The following is an 11,314-nucleotide window of genomic DNA, read 5'->3' as shown; positions in this document are numbered from 1 at the left end:
CTTGTGACAAGATTAGGCAATTGTGGGGTGCTCCAATGACTCCCTTATACAGTGGTACCTCGGGTTAAGTACTTAATTCGTTCCGGAGGTCCGTTCTTAACCTGAAACTGTTCTTAACCTGAAGCACCACTTTAGCTAATGGGGCCTCCTGCTGATGCCGCGCCACCAGTGCACGATTTCTGTTCTCATCCTAAAGCAAAGTTCTTAACCCGAGGTACTATTACTGGATTAGCGGAATCTGTAACCTGAAATGTATGTAACCTGAAGCGTATGTAACCCGAGGTACCACTGTACAGTCCAAACCCCACATTTACTAATTTCAGAAATGGGGGGGGGGACCTGGCACCCGGGGATTTTAGGGGATCCTTGCCCCATTACAATATACAGTGGTACCTCGGGTTACAAACGCTTCAGGTTACAGACGCTTCAGATTACAGACTCCGCTAACCCAGAAATAGTACCTTGGGTTAAGAACTTTGCTTCAGGATGAGAACAGAAATCGTGTGGCAGCGGCACAGCGGCAACGGGAGGCCCCGTTAGCTAAAGTGGTGCTTCAGGTTAAGAACAGTTTCAGGTTAAGAATGGACCTCCAGAACGAATTAAGTTCTTAACCTGAGGTAACACTGTACGTATATGTGAATGGAATTGGCAAAACAATAACTTCTGCAGAGACGTAATATGCAGTCTTTGCTGAACACAAGTACTGTAATTCTGCTACATCTCTGAGTCGGGGACAAAGGATCCGTTCTCTTTAGAAACTTGTTGCAAAGGGCAAGGCCAAAGCAATTTGTTTCCATTTTCCAGAAGGGCAGCTGTGTTACTCTCCTGCAACAAAACCTCTAAAAGTCCTGTGGCACCTCAAAAACTCACGCTTTTATTACGGCATAAGCTTCTGTAGAGTACAGTCCACTTCGACAGATGTTTCCTGTGTTAAGTGAGTGCTTTGGGCTCACGGGAGACTTTAATTCAATTAATTTATTTCTCATGAACCCCTGCTGTGACCTGGCATAGAACTCTATGGATTACAGACATAGTGCAATAAGTAGCTCATCCATTTACAAACTTTTTCAGTGAATACTAATTGGAGCTCTTTTATTAAATTAACCAAATGTTTCTCTCTGCTCTTTTATTAGGAAATACCGGGCTTGGTGTGTTTCCAGATAACTCCATCCATCTTGTTTCACTTTAAATAAGAAAGGAACAGCGTGTAGTATTTGTTCTGAGATCCCTGTTAGAGAAAAGGGACAAACAAGACATGAAGGGAAAGAGGGAGGGAGATCTCTCGCCCTTTTTTCTTAAAAACAAAGTAAAGCAAAAGAAGGGATGATTTGTAGCGAAGGAGGGCTATTTTCCCCATCTTACTTTTATTGAAGCACTTGCTTCAGAGCAGGATTTAAAGTGAAGAAAAAAGCATGGGGAATGGGTGAAAAAAAACCCAAAGCCTTATTCAATGCTAATAATATCAGGAACTATGACAATGAATTTTCCACATCGTATCTAATTTGCAGTTATAATGAATGCACAAGGTATGGGATAACCAGCCTCACATAACCAACATGCTGAAGTCTAATGCATGAAGGGGTTAATACTATAGAGTAAGCTGTCCTGCCAGGCTTAGTTATGTTAGTTTCTTTACCTTGGGAGGAAATAGGTAATCAAGCCTATTATTATCCCCGCCCCAGTCTACCTATAAAGCTCAGCATGAAAAGGGTTTTAACTCAGCTACATGGTTCTCAGTAGCCATTTTTGAGTTCCTTAACCAATAATTCAGGAGCTTGCACAACTTTGTAATTCAGCTAAGTTTTACTGCCTGTGCAATTTTTCTGGCTGATGTATGGAAAAGCTCATGAATCTGATCTTTGAAGAGTTTGTAAGTAAACCAGTTTTTAACTTACCAAATGTGTGGTCTTTTCCTATGCCGGGGGGAAGATGGAAACTTTTGAAAGAAACTTTTAAGGGAACTTTGGACAGAAACATTTAAGGGAACACCCTCCCTTCAGATGTGAAGGAAATAAACAGCTATCCTATCTTTAAAAGACATCTGAAGGCAGCCCTGTTCAGGGAAGTTTTTAATATTTAACGTTGTATTGTTTTTAACACTTGATTGGGAGCTGCGCAGAGTGGCTGGGGAAACTCAGCCAGATGGGGTGGGGTATAAATAAATTATTATTATTATTATTATTATTATTATTATTATTATTATTATTATATAACATTTTTGAATTCACTTGGAGGGACACGTTTTAAAGGTCTACTAACCTATATTACCATGCTTTGCTGCATGTTTTGTGATTTTAAATCTTTGCTGGGGTTCTCTCATGCAGGTCAAAATACGTTTGAGTTTAAAAGCCCCAAACTTGGCTCTTGGCATCCTTTCTGTCTCTCTTTGCACCAACACAAATACTAATAAAGCAATAGGATGAAGAGGAGGAGATAATGTCAAGGCAGAAAGGGGGATGAGTCGAGGTTCAGATAACACCTTAGGGTTTTGTTATTAGTCCAAAACAAATAACAGTCACAATAAAAGTCCTCTGAGGGTGCTGAAGCTACCCAGAGGGCTTCTGCTGACCTTAGCACCAGCGATGGTCTGTAGGGAAGGTGGCAATGTGTGCACCTTGAATTTGGGCCTGAAAATGATGAGATCAGATCAGACGAGTACAGAATGACTTCCCTGGCATTCCCATCTTTTTTTGAGTGTGCCTCTTTTTTTGGGAGCAGTTCCCAGAGTGACTCATTCTGTGTTTTGTTTTCACCCTTCTTAGCCATACACTGGGGTTGCCCTTTGCCGGTTTTTTAAAAGTCAACAGACTTTTAAAACAGGCCTCTCCACTTCCTTCTTCTGGCCAGAGACCCGACGTGAAAAATGCATTCCATATATAATTACGCACATGTCTTGCTCAACGTTAGCCTGCTTACGTAGCCACGGTAATCATTTCAAAACATCTGCTTATTCATTGCTGCGAAGCAAATGCTTTCCTCTAAGTTACTTTCAAAAGTGTTAGAAATAGCTCTGGTATTTGTTGATTGTAAAAGGGCACTTTAGAGCTTTGGCTGCTTTTCATAGAATAGAATCATAGAATTAAAAGGGAGCATAAGGGTCAGCTAGCTCAACCCCCTGCGAGGCATGAATCTTTCCCCCAATGTGGGGCTTGAATCCATGATTCTGAGCTCATGCTCTACTGACTGAGCTATCCCAGAGCATAAGTGTAAATGGACTATATAGACTTAAAACCTGGGGTCTAGAATGGATCATGGCAAACTGTAATTAAGATAAGTACTACTAAATACAGTGGTACCTCGCAAGACGAAATTAATTCGTTCTAACAAAATAAAAAAAATCCTTCCAGTAGCACCTTAATTCGTTCTGCGAGTTTTTTCATCTTGTGAATTTTTCGTCTGCGAAGCACGGATTTTGGAAAAGCTTCAAAAATCACCAAAGTCTTCAAAAACCTCAAAAAAGACTACACACCGCGTGCTATGAGTTGCTCCTCGAAGTCAAGTCGCAACTGCACCCCCTGAATGCACCCTGGGTATTAACGGTTTTAAGAAAAAGGAAACAAACTTGCAAGACGTTTTCGTCTTGCGAAGCAAGCCCATAGGGAAATTCGTCTTGCGAAGCAACTCAAAAAACGAAAAACTCCTTCGTCTTGCAAGTTTTTCGTCTTACAAGGCATTCGTCTTGCGAGGTACCACTGTACCATCCATTGTATTCGTGGCAGTGTTTTCCCTACAAATTTATACACCCACATGGAAACATTTTATGCTTCGTTGCTTTCATTTTATTCCGAGGCAAAGAGTGCATTCCAGATGTAATCTCCACAGAGTTGATTTCCCATTCAGGAGAATCAGCCACAATGGCTGTTTCTGGATAAGATGCTGAATCAACTGAAATTGAGTTCTTTAAACCAGAGTAAATGAAACTCTCGAATATGGGTATGCTGATGGGTTTGTAGAGTTGCCACACATCAAGTTCCAAAGTCTTTTTACAATACTCAACCTACTTCCCCATTCTAAATTAAAACCCACCCACTATTTTCCAGGATGCTCTTCCACTTAACACCAAGCTACATAATAATAATAATAATAATAATAATAATAATAATAATAATTTATTTATATCCCGCCCTCCCCAGCCGAAGCTGGGCTCAGAGAGGCTAACAACAATAAAAGTAACACAGCATTCTAAAATCAATTCAAAATCAAATTAATGGCAACCACTGAGCCAGAGTTCTACGAGGATCTCCAAAGGAGTCAGACTGTTCCTTGGCCAAAGGCCTGGTGGAACAGCTCTGTCTTGCAGGCCCTGCAGAAAGATGTCAAGTCCCGCAGGGCCCTAGTCTCTTGTGACAGAGCGTTCCACCAGATCGGGGCCACAGCCGAAAAAGCCCTGGCTCTGGTTGAGGCCAGCCTAACCTCCCAGTGGCCCGGGACCTCCAAGATGTTTTTGTTTGAAGGCCGTAAGGTCCTCCGTGGGACATACCAGGAGAGGAGGTCCCGTATGCTAAATGGATTGCTTGCAGTTGTGTATTTGTGGATGATGGTCCAATGTTGTGCAGGCTTTCTTTCATCTTTTAGGGGCTGGGAGTAAGGGTTGAATTTCTACTAGGAGCGCTGCTAATTTCTTTACCTTAGCTCAAGTAAACTAACAGTTGTGTCCAAGGAAACAAGATTCCACCATGGACATCAGTGTTTCATGTTCTCCACTCATCTGAAGGATGTTTCCCTGCGAGGCGATGTACATTAAGCCCTCATGGCCTCTCCGTCTGGTCTCACTGTGTGTGCTCCATGTTTTCCTCAAGTGCTTTTGTATTTCTGGAATGCGTTCTTGAACACCTAGCTATACATTGCCTTGCTTGTTTGGATGAGGGAGGGAGAGATGCATGTATATATGTATAATCTCTTGACATTTGTGTGGTTAGAATTTAGCCTTCTGTGCAAAGGTAAAACCCATATCAATTGCTCTGCCCATTTTTTTCTCCAGACCTGCACACTGGTGGCCTATGGTCCTCAGTAAGTTGCCCATGGAGTAATGCAGTGCTGATGCTGAAAAATGCTCTCCGCTTCTGTAGGAAGGTCTCAATTTATTTAAAATGGGGGTGTAGAACAAAGGAGGCTGGGGTTGGTAGCTTTTAAAATAGGACCTGCTCCCTCCCACACAGTAGCAACACAGCCTTGTGGTTTCCCCATATTGCTCTAGACCAGGGTGGCCCAACTTTTCATCCCAAGTGGGCCGCAAGAGTACTTCGACACAGAAGCCACAGGCTTCACGTTGCCTTGTTGGGTGGGTGGGGGGGATACGGAAGCAGGCCAAAATTTGACACACACCCCATGCTTCCTTCCCAAAGCCAGAAAAGTGAGGTGCTGGGCTTTGGGATGGAGGCACAGGGCTCGGGCAGGGTCCTTCTCCCCAAAGCTGGGGAAGTGCTAACTAGGTTTTGGGAAGAGGTTGGAGGATTCCAGGATCCTGTCAGAGCCCTCACACCTCCTTCCCGAAGCCCAGCTCCTTGTTTTCCTGGCTTTGGGAAGGCAGTGTGAGGGCTGCAGGTGGGGGCGTCAAATGCTGCTGAGGGTTGCCCCCCAAAAGGCCCTGAGAGCTGCATTTTGAACTGCCCTACCTTAGACGGTCAGGAAGCTCTCTCTGCAACCTGAGCTTTGACTTTTCCCAACTTGCAAGCAGGTCTCAACTGTCACCGTAACAGGAGGCGTGCAACTTGCGTGCCATGTTGTTCCAGGAACGTTACTTGACCAACAGCGCCCATTAAGCAATCTCTTTTCTTGATCAACCTGTGCAGAAGCCTAGAGAGATAGCCATCTCTTCAGTTTCACAAGAATGTCGCATGTCCCCAAACACATTGCAAAATCACCCCTAAATCTCTCTGCTCTGCACGTGCATTCTCCGTGTTCCACTTGCTGCAATGTTTCAGCAATATTCTTCTATAGAAATAAATGGTGGGAGTTGCTACTAAATTGGAGGCAGTGCTCTTAAACACTTCTGAAGGACACCATGTTTGCTATCCTAATATGGAGGCAATGTAACGAAGCCCTGAAGGAAAATATGGTGGCTGCACTGGAACATTTCTAGTCACCAAAGCCTATAGTAAGAATGGTCTAAATAAGAAATTCATTGTTACATATACTATCAGTGTTGTAAAGAAGCACTATCAAGATGACCGGGGAATATACGGAAGGGAGTTAAGTTACAACTTGGAAACTTTTCTGTCCTCTTGTACAAAACACCTTGCACACTGTTGATGCTATATAAATAACTTTGAATTTTAAAATGGGTGCCTTTTCCCTCTTATAGATTGTAAACCTGGGAGAAAAGACTGTCTTGTTTTTCATCATTCTGTAAGGCACTATGGGAATCCTTTTTGACTGAAAACTTTTAAACTGAATGCTTTAAAAAAGCAAATACAGTAATACCTCGGGTTAAGTACTTAATTCGTTCCGGAGATCCATTCTTAACCTGAAACTGTTCTTAACCTGAAACATCACTTTAGCTAATGGGGCCTCCCGCCGTGCTGCCGCACCGCCGGAGCATAATTTCTGTTCTCATCCTGAAGCAAAGTTCTTAACCTGAAGCACTATTTCTGGGTTAGCGGAGTCTGTAACCTGAAGCGTATGTAACCTGAAGCTTATGTAACCCAAGGTACCACTGTAGTAGTAGTAGTAGTAGTAGTAGTAAAAAAACAACAACAAACAGTATGTTCTCTATTGCTCCTCTTCTCTGTAGTCAGAGGCATGCTATAAAGTTGATGCCAATTTATCCAGCTTGTTGCAACCAGCTGTATTGCACAAACTCCCCTCCCACAAATCTGACTCCCTTAGTGTGAGTTGCTATAGGAGGATAAATAAAGTGAGGTGTGGTGGTGGAGCAAATAGAACACTGTAAAGAGAATGGCAGAAAGAAAAATACCGTATTTTTTGCACCATAACACTCACTTTTTTCCTCCTAGAAAGTAAGGGGAAATGTCTGTGCGTGTTATGGAGCGAATGCCTGCGGGTGGCGGGGGGGGGGGATCTGCTGCAGTCATGAGCAGAGGATCCATGGTTCCCCTTCCTTCCCTCCTCCGTGGTTACAAAGCATGGATCCACATGGATCCTCAGGATTTTTGCATGGGGCTACTCCAAACTCACTGTCAGATCACATGTCTGTGGCCACAGCATGAACCACAAAAATCATATATCCACTATTTCATTTAGAATATTTTTTTTCTTGTTTTCCTCCTCTAAAAACTATGTGTGTGTTATGGTCTGGTGCGTGTTATAGAGCGAAAAATACGGTAGTGGGTAACTGTGACCTGTTGTGTAGAGAAAAGAGAAAATGCAGAGAGAAAGAGATGGTAAAGGACTTATTCATTCCTTCTCTGGAATCAAGGTCAACAAACTGTGCAGAAGACTCCAATCAGGCTGAAGAGCTCCAAAAGGAACTCCCCAAACTGGGTGAATGGATAACAAGATGACATAATGAGATTCATGGAAAAGTGTTTCCACATTCACAGATGGGGCCTGATTGGGCTATAGAAATTAAAGTAGATGTTGCATAATTTACTGAAAGCATTGGCTTACTCTGCTGGAGCAGTGAATAAGACAAATTTCATGTTAGAAATTATTAGGGAAAGGACTGCAGCTAAAACTGCAAATATTGTGATGCAGCCAGATGGTGTAGGTCTTAGCTGTTAAATCTCAAAAAGGATATGGTAGCATTAGAAAAGCTGCTGAAAAGCTGCAAGCAGAATAAGAAGGGTTTGGGAGCACCCTTGGTATATAACAAAAGGCAAAAGCATTTTATTTAGGATAAAAAGGTGACTGGGGTTGTGAGGGGTATGATGATAATGAAGATGACGTACAGAAGTTTATAAAATGATCCATGGGTGTGGGAAAAGTGGATAGAGAGAATACTAGAAATCACAGTCCCACGCTACACCTGATTGGCAGTATAATCAGGATTTAGGACAGACAAAAGGAAGTACTACTTTGCACACAACACATAATTAATGAAAGGACTTTACTGTCACATGAGGTGGGGATGGTCACTGCTAGAACTGTCACTTTTGGTTCTCTCCGTTTCTTATGTTCCCAGTCTTAAATTCCGTTTTCCACATTTCTTCAGCCATGCGCACTTTAAAAAACGATCCTCATAAAACACAGCTTAACAGTTTTGAACAATGCACACATTCATGCAAGCAGATTTCCCTAATATAATGCACTTTATCTGTTATTTTCACAAATACATTTCTTTTTATGCACACATTCCCCTAATGTATGTATTTTTGCAAGCATTGGTTAGAAACCTGCACCGCAAAATTCAAATAAGTGCAACTTTCCAAGTTTAGCTGTGTTCCAGTTCGCATACTGTTATGGAAAGCGCACATTTATTAGATTCACCTTTAAATGAAAAATAAATTGAATTTGTTGCCCATCTCTAGTTAGTTTACAAAGCGGGGTGGACAAATCCATGAATGATGGATCTATTAAGCAGCTTAGTAGAATCTACCACTTTAACTGTCAGATCTATATAAAAAAGTATTGTATTCCAAGCCAGTATTATGCCACTGCACACCGGGGCCATCACCAGAGAGAGAATTATTGCAGAGACATTTGGCTACCAACCACCCTACTTTTAAAGCAAATTATTCCCGCCCCTGGAGATTCCCAGGAAATGTTGCTTGTTATGGGGTGGTGGGAATTGTAGATCTCCAAGTGGGAAACAACAGTTCTCACAATGCTTTGGAAGAAATGGTGTGTCTGCCACCTACGGTCTGATCCTGCAGAGCTTCTGCTCAGGAGGAGTGCAGGGAAACCTGTCTCTAAAAGAGGGCATAGCTTAAGAAATGGAAGTGCAGAGAGAAATAGAGATGAGGAGTTAATGTTTGGTCCATGGTGGTGCAGAGATGAAAAAGAGGAGGCCCCTATGAGCAGGGAAAGAAAAAGGAGATAGGATTAATAGAGAATAAGTTTAAACGAAAGCACTGATCTAAGACATAGGTTTAGCCAAATCGATAAAAATAAATAAAAATATATAGCAAATTAAGGTTCCTGGCTACATCCATGGCTAAAGACGTATGAGAATGGTTTTTCACCTCTCATTTCCAGAAATCTAGAAGAAAATTACATTCCTAGCCTCTGCTTGCTTACTTGGAAACAAATCCCAGTGTATTAATAGGGCCCTTTATAGGATTGTAGTTTTAAGCTTTACTAGCTGAGAGCAAGGAGTGTTTATTCTTGGAGCAGGCAGTTGTGCGCTATCAGAAACGCGAGGGTGGGAAAAATAAAACAAATAAAACTTCAAATGCAAGCCCCTACATTCCTGCTTCCTTCAATGCTCTCTTAAACAAAACGAAGCAAACTTTTACAGCTTTGTCCTCTGCAGCTGCTCAGGTGGGATTTGCAGGGGGCGCCCCGAGCTGCGCATCCCAGAAGGGAAACCTGAGCTTTTTTTGCGCGCAGCCCCATCCTAAAGAGGGAAGTTCCCAGGCAGCAGCCCCACCGGAGAAGCGCAGGAGTAGCCGGGTGGGGAAGAAGAAGAAACTTCCCCAGCTTATTTTCCGTTTAGGGAATAAAGTCCTCGTGGCTTTGGGGCTCTCAGCTAAACGCGCCTCCATTTGCACGAGTTTAAAGCGGCTGCCGAACGATATAATACGAGCACGTCGGGCGATTGTTTTATTTTTATTTTTATTTTCCACAGTGTGTGTGTGTGTGTGTGTTGTTATTCGGGCTGAAACTCTGCCAGAGGAGGCTGGCCCCGCTTCCTTTTCGCTCCCGCCCGCCGTCCCTCCGCGTCGTCGCTGTGAGGCTTCGGGCTGGGCGAGAGGAGGAGGAGGAGAAGCAGGAGAAGCAGCAGGCCGCGCGAGGGCGGTTGCTATGGCAACGCCCCTCCTGCCTCCGTCAAGATGGCCGCCAGGACCGCTCGCCGCTCGCGCGCACTGGAGAGGTGGGCCCGTCTGGTGCGCTCCTTGTCGCGCGGCGATGACGTGCTCCGGCGGGCCAGCGGAGGCTTCCCTCAGCAGCAGCAGCCGCCGCCGCCGCCGCGCGGAGCGGAGTTTGTGGCTGCCGCTCGCGTGAAGATGGCGGGCGTCGCCGATGCCGCCTCCGCCGGGAGCGGGGAAGGCGGGCGGCGGGGGGGCGGCGGCGGCCCCCCGGAGCTCTCCCTGCTCCAGCCGGGCTCCGGGCAGCAGCAGCAGCAGCGGCGGAGCAGCTTCACGGGCGGCGAGTGCCGCTCCCCTCAGCCGTCCCCGGCTCGCTCCGCGCCGCCCGCCTCCAGCCCGCCGTCGCCCGGCCCCGGGCAGCAGCAGCAGCAGCGCGCCGCCGAGACGCTCGGCTTCTACGAGAGCGACCCCCGCCGGCAGCAGAAGCGCGGCGGGGCCTCAGGTGAGGCGGGGGCGAGCGGGGGAGGGGGCTGGAAGGACAGGCAGGCGCGCCCGCGAGCATGTGCAGAGGGCTGGGAAAGAACAGCCGAGTGCCTCTGGGCACGTGCAGAGTGCTGCTGCTGCTGCTGCTGCTTCTCACGCGAGCCCATGCCGCTTTCTCGGTTGTCAAATTTAGATTTCCCCAAGAGGTGGGAGCGAAAAGGGGCTGCTCGGGTTACGGCGCCTGTTTCTCTCCGGGAATGTCTTGGCGGCACCGAGGGAAATAAATGCACCTTGCACTTAGTCGGGGGGGGGGGGGGGTTCGTGGTTGTTCCCAGGTGGCGAGGTGGGTCTTGCGCAGGGTGCCAGGGCAAGACCTCCCAGGCGGCCCTCCCACCAGATGTCAAAGAGAAAAATAACTACCAAACTTTTAGAAGACATCTGAAGGCAGCCCTGCTTAGGGAAGCTTTTCATGTTTAATAGTCAAAACAAAATAAAAAAATTCCTTCCAGTAGCACCTTAAAGACCAACTAAGTTAGTTCTTGGTATGAGCTTTCGTGTGCATGCACACTTCTTCAGATACACTTCTTTGTGCAGGAATTTTTTTATTTTGTTTTGACTATGGCAGACCAACACGGCTACCTATCTGTAACATGTTTAATAGGTTATTGTATTTTAGCATTTTGTTGGAAGCCGCCCAGAGTGGTGGGGGAAACCCAGCCAGATGGGCGGGGTATAAATAATAAAATCTTATTATTATTATTATTATTATTAAAGCATAAGCCCCAGTGGTGTGATTTTTTTTCCTCCCTAGGAATGAAGGGCTGAGTGCATTCAGGAGCATGGAGAGATTTGGGTGGCGAGTGACTTTTGGCAGACAGCATTTGGAGCAGGGGGGCAGGAGGAAGTGAGTGAGCGAGCAGAAATCAAAGCTGAAAGTTGTCCTCTCTCAGCCAAGTGTTGCT

The 11,314-nt window shown here is 45.2% G+C and overlaps 1 protein-coding gene across 3 annotated transcripts in view; it reads left to right on the top strand.

Moving 5' to 3' along the window:
- Positions 1–903: 903 nt before the first annotated feature.
- Positions 904–11,314, top strand: part of TAPT1 (transmembrane anterior posterior transformation 1) — a 63,988-nt gene continuing 53,577 nt past the window's right edge. For 2 of the 3 annotated variants that reach the window (XM_081876282.1, XM_081876281.1), the window contains exon 1: positions 9,973–10,371. In XM_081876282.1, coding sequence (XP_081732408.1) covers positions 10,068–10,371 — 304 coding nt within the window. In that variant the 5' untranslated portion in view covers positions 9,973–10,067. Of the gene's footprint in view, positions 935–9,972; positions 10,372–11,314 lie in introns of those variants that run through there. The other variant, XM_081876283.1, reaches the window with a different exon arrangement.

The sequence above is a fragment of the Podarcis erhardii genome (genome assembly GCF_964252035.2).
Source record: "Podarcis erhardii genome assembly, chromosome: 9".
NCBI classification, from domain to species: Eukaryota; Metazoa; Chordata; class Lepidosauria; order Squamata; family Lacertidae; genus Podarcis; species Podarcis erhardii.
Note: the sequence above shows the minus strand (reverse complement) of the source record. Positions and strands in the feature narration are given on the sequence as shown.